The 14,571-nt window shown below is 36.3% G+C and overlaps 1 protein-coding gene across 1 annotated transcript in view; it reads right to left on the minus strand.

Moving 5' to 3' along the window:
• Positions 1 to 12,653, minus strand: part of LOC115232356 (dnaJ homolog subfamily C member 8) — a 54,404-nt gene extending 41,751 nt beyond the window's left edge. Inside the window, exon 1 of the mRNA XM_029802195.2 lies at positions 12,506 to 12,653. Within this exon, the coding sequence (XP_029658055.1) occupies positions 12,506 to 12,565 (60 nt within the window). The 5' untranslated portion in view covers positions 12,566 to 12,653. The remainder of the gene's footprint in view (positions 1 to 12,505) is intronic.
• Between the last annotated feature and the right edge of the window lie 1,918 nt (positions 12,654 to 14,571).

The following is a 14,571-nucleotide window of genomic DNA, read 5'->3' on the forward strand; positions in this document are numbered from 1 at the left end:
ATCACTGTTGTATGCTACACAGCTTCCATCTACCAAATTCCATTTTCAATACATTGACCCTCAGGTCAGTCAGAGGGCTACAGCTGAAAGCCCTTGCTCAAAGTACTACAGAGTGGGATTGAACTTGGAACCACAAGGTTGCTAAGTGAACTTAACCATACAGCTATGCATTGTTTTCCTTAAAAAAATTCTACATAATTCAAAATGAGAGAGCAGTAAGTGCCTATAGAACTGTAAACCTCACACAGTTCTGCTTCATCAGAGTTCAGTAAGTACAGTTGCCATGACAAGGGAAGAATGTAATGTTTTGGATTGTTGCCAAATATCTGAGAGTGAGAAAGATCAAGAAAGTGTTGTCACCTTAGTCATAAACTATTAAAATTTGGTTCAGATTTTTTCACCTTTTGTGTTTCAGTATTCTATATACTAGAGAGTTCTTGTGCCATAACTGAATTATTTATAAAACTTTTATTCCTAAGACAAACAGGATTACTGACAGAACATTTCTAAATGGTTAATTAAGTAGACCTTGCACCAAAAATATTCTAAACACATTCAAGAACCAGAAATATTCCAAACATTCTAAATATTCCAAAATTTAGCAGTTTGAATATTCTTCAAATTCAATACTAACAAAATACTAAGGAATTCTAAAGATGATACAACCTGATAAGATTTAAGAAAACAAATTACTCTTTAAATTCTTGCAAACTTATTGAAACAAGGTTGTTGATATACCATCACTTGGCAGGTTCAAAATACTGTAGCACCAACTGATTTGGACAAAGTGAAAGCAAGTTGGTTAAAAGGAGTTTCAAATACACAGAACCAAACACATGAGTCTAGTAAACTCAGAAGCAAGCTAAAAAAATGGTAGATGAAAAGGAACTATTAAATCAGTTAATTAGAACACTGAATATATGCTTCTCATCAAAGATACATAATATCAGCTGTGTAAAGTAAAAATTATAGTGAATTGATGAAGAGATATCTTTGAAAATATGTATGTTTAACTGTGAGACTGATGACTTCCCAAAGGATATTAATACTGTGAGTAAAAAAGGAGTTTCAAACTGAGGAACTGAACAGAATTACAGTTTTAATTTGCTAAGTACTTATCACTGCTACCATACAAGTATCACAGTGCCACAGATAATGGAAAACACAGGCTGCACCAAGTATTCATACGGAATATAGGACAGGCAATAAAACATAGCTAACGGAAATTAAAAAATATGTATATAAGAATTGATCAGAGTAATTAATGTTATAGAATATAGTAATAACGATGTAAATAATAGCTGTATCTGATAGTGGTGGTGGGAGTACAAGAATCATTTAATGTAAATAATTGTGCATGCATTGTAAGGTGAGGGGAAAAGCACCACAGTTATTTAATGTAAATAATTATTGCATATTTATTTAATAGTGGTGGTGAAGTGGTGGGGTACAACAATTGCGTAATGTAAATAATTGTTACATGTGTGCCTGGTGTTGGTGGAAGAGGAAGCAGCAGTATTGGTGGATGTACAACATTTCTTTTTAAGTGAATAAATAATTGTTGAACATGTATCAGGTGGTGTTGGCAGTGGTGATGAATGTGCAACAATTAGTTAATGTGAATGTAAATAAAGCTCACCATACATTTACTTGATGGTAGCGGTAGTAGTGGTGGTGATGGTATGTGCACACATATTTAATGTGAATGCAAATAAAACGATAATGTTGGTAATAGGTGTACAACATTTATTGAGAATAAAAAATATCAAATAAGACTGCTTCTAAGACGAATACTGATAATAAAACCACATGCCACAAAGATGCATATATGAAATGATGTAGGTTAGTTGGTCCAATAGAGACAAAAATAACAGAGGTAATGGTTTAACTCTTTTCACACCAAGTCCCCACCTGGGACCATGCCTGGTTATATATGATACAAAACTCCTTGTTTTAATGAGCACATACTTAAATTAAATCCGTCCATAATGATTTTATTTAAGAAACTTTTGTTAGAGTTATATTCCAAGCATGAACTTAAAAATAAGAAGTTAAGAATTTTACTCAATCCCTACAAATTGTGTTTTCATAATTATTCAGTGAAACACATAAGCAGAGTATTTATTAGAAATAGGATCATGGAAGTTACCACCAGCAGGTGGCCTCTTGGCTACCTCGACCAGACCAGGCTCTGTTGAAAGTATTGTGATTGAGGTTTCTGATGTGAGAGTAGTTCATGAATTGTAGTTTCTTCCTTTCCCCCACCCCTCAGCTGAGTAGACTTTACAAAAACAACATAGATGCTTACCCTTCCTTATCATCATCATCATTTAACGTCCGCTTTCCATGCTAGCATGGGTTGGACGGTTCAACTGGGGTCTGGGGAGCCCGAAAGCTGCACCAGTCCAGTCAGATCTGGCAGTGTTTCTACAGCTGGATGCCCTTCCTAACGCCAACCACTCCGAGAGTGTAGTGGGTGATTTTATGTGCCACCGACACAGGTGCCAGACGAGGCTGGCAAACGGCCACGCTCGGATGGTGTTTTTTATGTGCCACCGACACAGGTGCCAGACGAGGCTGGCAGACGGCCACGCTCGGATGGTGTTTTTATGTGCCACCGACACAGGTGCCAGATGAGGCTGGCAAACGGCCACGATCGGATGGTGCTTGCTACGTGCCCACAGCACGGAGGCCAGTCGATGCGGCACCGGCTACGGCCACGTTCGGACGGCCCCCTTGTGTGCCACGTGCCACCGGCACTGGCACCACAAAGATACAAATTCCATTGATGTTCATCTATTTTGATTTGTTTTGATTTGATTTTCACTTGCCTCAACAGGTCTTCACAAGTGTCTTATATATATATTATAAATAACATTTTTATCCAGGCAACTTTTGTGAAAATAAGTGCAAACAAAAGATGTAAATGGCACACTCTGCTAATTCTATCTCTCTTAAAATTGGTTTCCCTACAAATATTTCCTTGCAGTTTAAATCTAAAGGGATGTCTACTTGAAACTCTAATGAACTTGGTTACAGAGAAATCAGATTTTTAACCCTTTTGTTACTAACCTGGCTGAAACTGGCTGTGACTCTGTAGTACAAATGTCTTGTTTTCATAAGTTTTGAATTAAAATCTTCCACCAAACGTTAGTCAAAATTTATGTTCCTAACACTACCTGAATGATAATTAAGTTATTTTACTAAATTCTTTGTTATATTTAAAGTAATTGAAAGAAACACTGAGTATCTCAAAATAAATACAGTAATGAAAGGGTTAAAAAAATACATCAAAATATAATGAAAGTAAACAAAGTTTACTTTAGAAGCGTTGAGATGTACTGAAAGATACTGAAATAATTTATTGCAAAATGTATGATAATGCTAATACAATAGCATGGACAGGATAAACTATCCATATATTGCAAAAAAAAATTGTTACCAGCCAGCCATGAGACTTGAACTCACATCAAGTCTCATAGCTGGCTGGTAATGAATTTTTCTGCAACATATGGATAGTTTATCCTGTTCATGCTATTGTATTAGCATTATCATGCGTTTGAGAATAAATTATTTCTTCAGCAACAGTACTTTGGAGTAAAGATTTGCTGAATATCTCATGTGAGATTTTAAAATAGTAATTTTCTAAATTATTTCCGTATCTTACATCAAAACATATTTTAACATGGTCTAGAATTGGAATGAAAATGAACAACTTATAACAATCACCAAATAGTAAATATTATGTTACCTGTAGATATTTTTAATAGTCAGTATTAATTATATTTTATACATCAACCTTAGAAGGAGGAACAAACATCTTTAACCCTTCTGATATCAACCTGCCTGAGATTGTCTGTTGTTCTATGATACAAGCTTCTAATTTTTAAGTGATCTAAATTAATATTTTCATGCTAACTTATGTTCTAAGCACCAGATTCATAATACAGTAATTCCTTGCCATATCCCGGTTCACACTCTCAGTACATCGTGGATTTTTCTGGCTAATATATGTAAATTTATATCCCAGACTCCTCAGTATATCGCGGGTTTCTGTAAGCGATAGATATTTATATTTTTTTAGATTATAATTATTTCTGTGGTAAAATAAGCATTTTCATGCCTAAAAATTAATAAATAGAAATACAGTACAGTACTGCACTGTATAAGACTTTGATAATTTTTTTTTAAATATGTAGTGTACCATAGATGAGGAAATAAAGACTCGCACACACTATAAGGAAAATGAAACTTGGGAGACGAGTGTGTAGTGGTGTTTTACATTTATAATGAGATAAATATATACAAATTTATAAAAATAAAAACAAAAATACAGTACAGTACTTAGCAGATTTTCACCTATTGTGGAGAGTTTTGGAGCATAATACCCACAGTAGTCGAGGTATTACTGTAAAGTTAATTTACTAAATTGTCTATTTGGTGTCATGTAAATGGCACCCACGCTGGTGACATGTAAAAGCATCCATTACACTCCTAGAGTGGTTGGCATTAGGAAGGGCAGCTGTAGAAACCATGCCAAATCAGACTGGAACCTGGTGCAGCTCAACAGCTCCAGTGAAACCGTCTAACCCATGCCAGCATGGACAACAAATGATGATGATGAATTGAAACAAAGGAAACCTATGCCAACAGAAACATGAGAACTAAAGGCTTAATATTTGATGATACAAGGTAAATCAATGAACTGTTGTTATCTAACAGAGTCTCTATGTATCAAGACAATAAGACAGTTAATGTTTTTCAGCAGGTTTAAAAATAAATTCACATTTAAGAATTATTGTATTAATTCATGTGTACGTCACAATATTTTATACTTGATTTTAGAAAAAAAAAAGTAGGAATCAACTTGTACACAAGGCTGAGATAAAATTATGAAGGAAAAAAATTTAATGCCTAAACATATCACTTAATCAGGGGTGTGACTTATGAGTAAATATGGTATTAACATATATACTAAAACATACTTAAGTTTAAAAAGACAATTTATTACATTGAAAAAATAACATCTATTACACACAACTCATGTAATTACAGCAGGATTCAACATTAATTACTTATTTAAATCAAAATATATCACTACAAAATCCTCTTCAAAACCCAAACAAATCACAAATTTTCATTTCATTCAACATTGCATACAAAACCTGAATAGACAGCAAAATTAATTTAATTGCAATCCACACCAGAAAACGTAGGGAAAAAATGATGTACAATGTAGTTTTAACCCTTTAGCGTTCAGATTACTCTGTCAAATATAATGCTTTTTCATTCACATTATTTTGAATTAATCCTGCATTATCTTGTAGCTCTGAGAATTTGATGATGTGATGGTTTATTTTGAGGATGTCATTGTAGGATATGTGTGAGAGGCCAGATCTAGATGGTTTGAACATAAAAGAAGTAGAAAATTTGGGCCAGATATGGATGGCTTAAATGCTAAAGGGTTAAACCAGAGCAGACCCAGGTAAGAATGGACCCATCATCTGTCTGAGCTGTCTCTGTATACTTATTGTCTCTTCTATTTCACGAGTCTCTGCTTCTTACCGATATACGAATACAATCAATATAACTATTTTTCTTATTACTCTTTTTCTCACACGCCAACCACACTCACAAAGAAAGATGAAATAAGCCAATGAGAGAACTACTACATGGTTGTTCTGCATGCCAGAAATAACAACCAAATTTCTCTCTTTTCCCACACCACTGTCTTTAAAAAAAGGGGACATGTTGGAAAACATGATTCTAGCTACCCTGGAAAGGAGAAAATAAGAGCATGGTTACAGGAGGAATATCTTTGATAATTGGTCTGCCAGATCAATCCCTGGCAAAGCGCTAAACAACAATAACAAAAAGCATTAAGACTGACTTCTTACAGAGCCCAAACAGTACCCTCCAAACTATGTTGTTGGGGTAGCTTTCTGCTTCTGTTAGGCTTGACAGATTTAGTAGAAGCCCTGATTGACAAAATGGCAGGAGATAGTAGAATCAAACGAACATCATCACCATTGGTTTAATGTCCACTGTTCAAAGCTGGCATGGGTCAGATGCCCTTTCAATCTCCAACCCTCGCCTGTTTCCAAGCAAGGTAATATTTCTCTATGGTCCACAGAAGACTGGGAATGACAGACTCCACTTGTATGACAGTTACAATCACTTACGACTACCCCATTAAAACAAGGACACATAGACAATTGTATGTGTGCGTGTTTATGTACATAAATTATCATAAATAAATGAACACACCAAGCCTTATGAGTGGATGGAAACTGAAAGAAACTAATTTTGACATTTCCAATCTGCCATGTGAGAAATATAGAAAAATATTGCGTTGCTTGGAAACAAAGGAAGGACATTCGGCTGTAGAGAATCAGACTCAGTGAATCCACTTTCTAATAAACTGGCATTAACATACTGCACCCAATTCAGTCAACTGCGATACATTGAGCCCAATTCAGTCAACAGTAATATACGGAGTTCAATTCAATCGACAGTAACATATATTCGAGTCAATTCCAGGCTCTTATTACGCATAACTTTGATTTTGACAAATTTGTAAATATGAGTTACCTTTCCTGAATTTCAGAGCACAGAACAAAATTTACATCGACTACTTACATATATCACACACACACACACAGTATCGAGTGACGGAGTAGAATTAAAAAACGTCAAAAATAATCCTTTTCACAGCCCCCAAAACCCACAAGCCAATACTGAACACCGATTTCTTGGGTGCTAAGAAGACGATGAGAAACGTCTTCCATTTGGCTAGCAGCTAGTCTAAAACAGGAAACTCTGAGAAATTTGGTAGTGAGGCCCGCAAAACACATATACAAATATACAATCCATCATACTGACTTCCAGATTCAGTCTACATAATTAAAGTGCCATGGGTTGGGTCGAACCACGTAACAGAATCGAACCCGAAACCATATGATTACTCCTTTATTCTTTTATTTGTTTCAGTCATTTGACTGCGGTCATGCTGGAGAACCGCCTTTAGTCGAACAAATCGACCCCGGGGAAGTAAACACACCAACATCAGTTGTCAAGCGATGGTGGGGACAAATACAGACACACACAAATACAAATACATTTCCCAACCGTATGATTCCGTGTTCAGTCCCACTGTGTGGCACCTTGGGCAAGTGTCTTATACTATAGCCTCGAGCCAACCAAAGCCTTATGAATGGATTTAGTAGACGGAAACTGAAAGAGGCCCATCATATATATATATATATATATATATACGACGTCTACCAAATCCACTTCCAAGACTTTGGTCAGCCGGGGCAATAGTAGAAGACACTTGCCCAAGGTGTCACGCAGTGGAACTGAACCCGGATTCATGCGGTTGGGAAGCAAGCTTCTCACCACACAGCCATTCCTTGTGTAGAAAACTTCCCAACAAAACGATCATCGATCTTTTCCTCACTCAAAATCACATCCCGCTTAACAGACAGAATTATAGTAACGAGCCTATAACATGTACTAAAATATTGTATGCAACGATTAAAGAATAAATACATAAATAAACCAGATGTCAAGTGGGCTGCGATTTCGCACGCGCAAAATGTTTAAAAACAAAACAAAACAAAAAAAAACATCCAAAACACTTTAACAAAGACTTTAAGAACAAAATGAAGTGCGTCAGTTGTAATAATAATAATTCTTTTTGTTGTAGGCACAAAGCCCGAAATTTGATGGAAGGAGTAACTCGATGTAAACGACTCCGGTGCACAACTGGTACTTATTTCATCGATCCCGAAAGGATGAAAGGCAAAGCCGACCCGGGCGGAATTTGAACTTAGACGGACGAAATGCCGCTAATCATTTTGCCCGGCGGTTCTGCCAGCTCGCCGCTTTCAAGTAATGATAACAATCCGTTCTACCATAGGCACAGGGTCTGAAATTTTAGAGAAGGGGACTAGTCGATGTAAGCGACCCCAGTACTCTACTGGTACCTATTTTATCGACCTCGAAAGGATGAAAGGCAAAGCTGACCTCGGTGGAATCTGAACTCAGAACGTAAAGACGGACAAAATGCCGCTAAGTATTTTGTCCGGCATGCTAACGATTCTGCCAGCTCGCCCCCTGAGCAATAATAACTTCATCTCAGAATTATAATTCTGTAATAATGTGGGAAACAAGCAGAAATAAAATGAGCAAAAATACATTCCTTAGTCAATTAAAAGGACGGTCACAGTTCATTTACAATATCTTTCGAGTTTGTAAGGCGACGAGCTGGCAAAAACGCTAAGTACTCCGGACGAAATGTTTAGCGGTATTTCGTCTGCCGCTACGTTCTTAGTTCAAATTCCGCCGAGGTCGACTTTGCCTTTCATCCTTTCGGGGTCGATTACATAAGTACCAGTTACGCACTGGAGTCGATATAATCGACTTAATCCGTGTGTCTGTCCTTGTTTGTCCTCTCTGTGTTTAGCCCCTTGTGTGTGGTAAAAAAAAATAGGTATTTCGTTTGTCTTTATGTTCTGAGTTCAAATTCCGCCGAGGTCGACTTTGCCTTTTATCCTTTCAGGGTCGATAAATTTAGTACCAGCTGCGTAGTGGAGTTTATCTAATCAACTGCCCCCACCCCCACCTTCCCCAAAAATTTCGGGCCTTGTGCTTAGAGTAGAAAAGAATATCTTCTGAGTTTGTGATAGGGAAAACAAACTATGAAGCTTTAAATAAACCTTTAAGAGTTGGTAAGAAATGATTAAATAAACGTTATTCTCAGGAATGTCATGCATTTGAATAGAAACACTATTGAGACGGACACAAGATCTTAAATTTAGAAGGGGGCACACGATTAGTTTATCTGACAGGTAAGTTTTTAATTATTCCGGCCCTGAAGTCGCGAATAACAACTGTGATGACTGCTGTTATAGACAGAAGGCCACAAAATTAATGAGATGACTTGTCCATTTAATCGATTCCTGCATATTAACGATACTTATTTTATCGACCGGATAAAGATGAAAGATAAATTGGCAGAATTTGAACATGCAACGCTAACAATATAATTCGTCCGACTCTTACCTAACTACATAAACAGGACCCGATAAATTAGCAGTAAGCTAACGAATTCACTCTTCATCTTTCTGTGATCGATAAAAGTGGTATCGATAATATATTGCGATCGATAAACTATGCTTGAGACCCAGTTTTTCTATTCCCAGCAGGAGCCGGTTTACTTCGACTTTCATCGGTGCACTGGAGGAAAACTGGATGCCACTGAATCTTCTCATCTCCCTTCTCAACGTATTAATTTGTCTCAGTTCCAGTGAGTTAAAAAAGGGAGTCAAAAATGTAAGAGACGAAGTTCCAGTGCTGGTGGCGTGAACATTTCATTCACGGTTTGAAGCCAATTCACTAACGGAGCTGCTGACGGCCGATAAGACTTCTTTCTACAACACACTTCCTTTAAAATGTAAAGCATTTGTACCTAAAAGCAGACACACACACACACCACTAAATGGTGAAGTGGAGCATGGAGACACATCTAAGGATGTGTTGGCTTCGCGATCCAGTTTTCAATCACAGCTTGGAATCCTTTTAATCGTTTTGGTCCGAGAAAAAAGCTTTCCATCTCATTCCCCATTTAAAAAAAAAATAGCTTATATCTCTACAGCAAAAATCAATATTAGATATTAATCAAATAATTCAATAATAAAGAATGATAATTTCTAGCAGAGGCACAAGACCAGAAATATGGCGGAGGAGGGGGAAGTTAGTCGATTAAATCGGCTTCAAGTTACTTAAATGGCTGGTACTTCATTTTACTGATCCCACCACCACCACCATTTCACAACGGGAGGATGAAAGGCAAAGTCGGAGCCGGAACAAACACTGCCATTCAAACGATTCTGTCAAATCTTTTCATTATTATTAGCACAAAGGCGACAAGTAACGGAGGGGGGGCAGCAAATTACAAAGAGTTGCGAGGAAGGAGTTTACATAAGAAGCTGAATGAAATGATATATGATAGCATAGACATGAGAGAGCTTCAAAACGAGAATCGCTATCATAAGTCCCTCAGACACAAGAAGAACCTGACAAAATAACAATAACTGAATGTAATGTAGGTACTAGACTAGGAATTTGGAGAGAGGAGGACGGACACAGTCGATTAAATCGACCCCACAACTTGAATAGTAGTCTATTTTATCGATCGCACGATGATATAAGGCAAAGTCGAACTCGACTCAGCAGGGTTTGAACTCAGACCGTAAAGAGTAGGAATAAATATCAAAAGCCATTTTATCGGAGCTCTAACGTTTCTACACAACGGGCACTTGTTACCGATACTCCGGCAGAATTTTGACCTTTTTTTTGTTCTCTTTTTTTAGCACGAATGAGAGAAAAAATTTAAACAATCACTATTCCATTGGGAGTGCTAAGGTAACAATCGGCAAATAGTGCACAGCACCTCTGCATTGAAAATAAAGTACTTTAATGAAAAGAATGACCTCAGCAGGCAGCTGGAGACGAACGAAACTTGACCGAGATGATATAAGAAAATACAAACAGCATAACTTGGCAGGATGCATTCCGGGGGGAGGGGGGTCTTTTTAATTGCTTGTTTATTTAGATACAGACGTTATCCAAATATATCTAACATTCATGAATAATATCACCCACTCGTTTACTCGCAATTTATACGAAACGCGAATGCCGTAAAGTTTGGTGCCTGCGTGTATATTTCTGTGACACATATCTCTCTCTCTCTCTCACACACACACACACATATATATATATAATAAAATACAGGTATATCAATTTGTAAACAATTCAAGAAAGAAAAATATAGCTCCTTGGCAGGAAACGAACTACATAAACCTCACTGGATTGTCTGCGCGCACACACACACACACAGATGTTTATTATTATTTATTATGGCGGGGAGCTGGCAGAATAGTTAAAGCGTCGGGTAAGTGCCAAGCGGTTTTTCTTCCGGTTCTTCACGTTCTGAATTGTAATCCCGCCGATATAAATTTTCCCTTTAATACCTCGAGGATCGATAAAAACAAAGCACCAGTGAAGTAATGGTATCGACTTACCCCTCCCCTTCAAAAATCACAGCCTTGTGTCAAAATTCCTAAGAATATATTATTGTTATTATAATTATTATGGCGATGGGCTGACAGAATCATTAGAGATTCAATAAAAAAAAATGCTTTGCGGTATTTTGTACCGGCCCTTGGCGGTTTGGGTTCAAATCTTGCCGAGGTCAAATACTGCCTCTCAACCTTTCGGGGCGTCGATAAAATAAAGTTCCTGTCAAGTACTGCGATCAATTAACTACCCGTCCCCCGCTCAAAATTACTGGCGTTGTGCCTCAATCGAAAGTACAAGTAGTATTAGTAGTGGTAATTAAAGTGTATGTGCGCGCGCGCGATAAAGTATGCATTTGTGAACAATTGAAGAGAAAAACAAAATCGGAGAGACATCAAACCACGCTTATTCTTGCTTATACAGTTTTTAATATATTCAAAAGTAAAGTCGCAAAGTTATACAATCTTAAATATACAAGCAGTGTGTATAATGTAGCGCTTGTTTCTTACAAAATCAATGCTTAAATTGGTTTACTTATAGATTTGTTCCGCTGATTTCTTCAGTCAAACTAGTCGCACATTCTTACATAAAAGAACACTGCATGCATATTAACAGTATTCTAACTGCAGTGATTAAATGTGTTTAAACGCACGCATTAGTGGACAAGCAAACTAATCGAGTGTCTTCTTTAAAAAATTATTATTTTAAAGAAAATTAACTTAAAAAAAAAAGAAAGAAACGTGAATATGAAGAGTGCTGAGCATTGTTACTGATCCATTGATAAGAAGAGTGTATAGACTTCGTTCATTCTTCTCGTTTGAATTGCCGTAGTTAAAAATACCATTTATACCTGCTTTATAAACAAGGTTGGGATAGAACTTCCTAGTCTTATCTATATAAGCCTCATCATTTATCCTTAAACTTGTCCGCTTTCAGATTAAAGTCTTGGACGTGAATATATATATATATGTATATATGTGTGTGTATGTATGTATGTATGTATATTATCTTGATTTCACGTTTCGTCCCACAATTGTAATAATCTTTATGTATGTATATATATATATATATATACGTGTGTGTATACAAGGTCTCCAAAAAAAGATTACAATTGTGGGGCGAAACGTGAAATCGAAGAGATAGTACATATGTAAATAACATATTTTAAAAAATATAGGGTCTAAACCAGATGATATATGTATATATCATATCATATATATACATATGTATATGTATGTATATATACACACAGCGTATACATACGTATGAAACTAGAGGAATGTTCATAAACGATGGTTTGACACCATTAATATAAAGCTCTATTTATAAAATTAGACAGAATTTTTTACATGTACACGTATACGAGTCAATAGCTTCAAAGAGATGCGGCAAGTCTGTCAAATAAAAAGTATAAAATACTTACTTCTGTATAAAAATTACTAAAAGCTTCTTCAACGTTGTCTGTCGAAGTCGATTCCGCCATTTTGGTATGAGTTACTCTCCTGAAATGAGAGATAGATAGAAATAAAGAGAGAGAGGAAGAAAAGAAGATAGACAGAGAGTGAGAGAGAGAGAGAGAGACAGACGGAGAGACAGAGAGACGGATAGAGAGAGAAAGAGAGAGAGAGAGAGAGCGATCGGAAAGGAGATTGGATGAAAAAAATAAGGGGAGAAGTAAATAAATCAGGGGAGATAATGCAGAACTGAAAGTAGACTAGATTTTTTTATAATATTTAATTTTTTTGTACTTTCGTTTTAAGGTAAATTTCTCTACCACCACCGACCACCATTCCCCTGTTTCTTTTGCATACATCATCTATGCTGCCCTGCAATTGATTGATTTTATAAATTTAGATGTTTACCATTATGTCGGAATAATGTTTTTGTTTTCTTTTCTTTTCAGTTAGGTTGATCTTTCTTACAACTTCATTCTCAACTATGAAGATGAAAAGAGTGGAACCTGCTTGTCAGCCTAGCAAATTACAGCAGTGAAAAGCCTGTCAATAAGCACAACAGAAAGAAAGGGTCATATATGACCTCATGACCGTGTACTCAGTAACCTGGTCCAGTAACCTCACAACCTTTGCCAAATCTGTCATACTTTCCTATAATATCTAATAAAGAATTTCAACTCAAAAATATTAATATATTTGTTGAATATATGAACATATAGATATATTCAACAGTTAATCAAACACATATGTTTAGCAAAATATAAACCTATTCTTAATCGTTTTCCATGATCATTATCATTATCATTATTGTAATTATTATCATTATTATTGTTGTTGTTGTTATTGTTAAGCCGGTAAGCTTACAGAATCGTTAGCACACCGGGAAAAATGCTTAGTGGCATTTTGTCCGTTTTCATATTCTGAGTTCAAATTCTGCCAAAGTCAACTTTGCTTTTCATTCTTTCGGGGTCAATAAAATAAGTACATTGGGGCTGATGTAATCAAGTTACCCCCTCCCCTGGAATTACAGGCTCTGTGGCAAAATTTGAAAATATTATTATTATCATTATTATTATTATTATTATTATTATTATTATTATTGAGTGAGTGAGCAGTGCATGCCATCAAAGTGACACAGGTAAAATATACAAAGCCCAGTATACCCATCATGACTACCCATCTGATAAGGGTACACTGGGCACATCCATCATAACCATATGTGGACGACATGGTGAGTTCATATCAAGATAAACAGTGCATGACCTTGCAGGAGGGGCCCATTAGAATTTTCTTCAGTAGTTAATTCACTCAAAAAGTCCCTGAATAAGGGTTGTTTAAAGATGTTGAATGAAACACTCATGTTTCTAAAGTTGAATTATCCAAATCCCAAATAATTCCTCTCGATGCATGGCTATGATGCTCTGCCTCTACTTCTGCTAGTGATCAGAGATGCACATATTGTCAGCTACTTTGGGACATGCTCAAATGGTCAAGGTCAATCAAATGACAAGCAAATCTGTGGTATTGAGCAGAATATTTGGTGTAGCTCATCGTTCATACCAAGACAAAGCATATACATAATAAAACTTCCAATCAGTTAAGATCAGAAGCCACAAAAGCCACTGCCTGGTACTGCATAAGGGCAAATATTATTATTATATTATTATTATATTATTATTATTATTACTAAAGCTGCCGTAATTATTAGAATGCCAAGCTAAAGGCTTAGTAACATTTTGTCCATCCACATGTTCTGAGTTCAAATTCCGATGACATCAACTTCATCTTTCATCCTTTGGGGTGTTGATAAAATAAGCACCAGTTGAGTATTGGGGTCAAGGCAATCGACTTAGTGCCTCCCCAAAAATGTCGGCCTCGTGCCAAAATTTAAAATCATTATTATAATTAATTCTTTCAACTTGGTTTCTATTTCTTTCCAACTGTATTCCTGACACCTAGGGCAAAGAAACTCACTGTATACATTGGTAGGACATTAAGATAAATTGTTCATTCATAAAATTAAGTTATGTGATAG

Source organism: Octopus sinensis, linkage group LG2, assembly GCF_006345805.1.
Source record: "Octopus sinensis linkage group LG2, ASM634580v1, whole genome shotgun sequence".
Taxonomy (NCBI): Eukaryota; Metazoa; Mollusca; class Cephalopoda; order Octopoda; family Octopodidae; genus Octopus; species Octopus sinensis.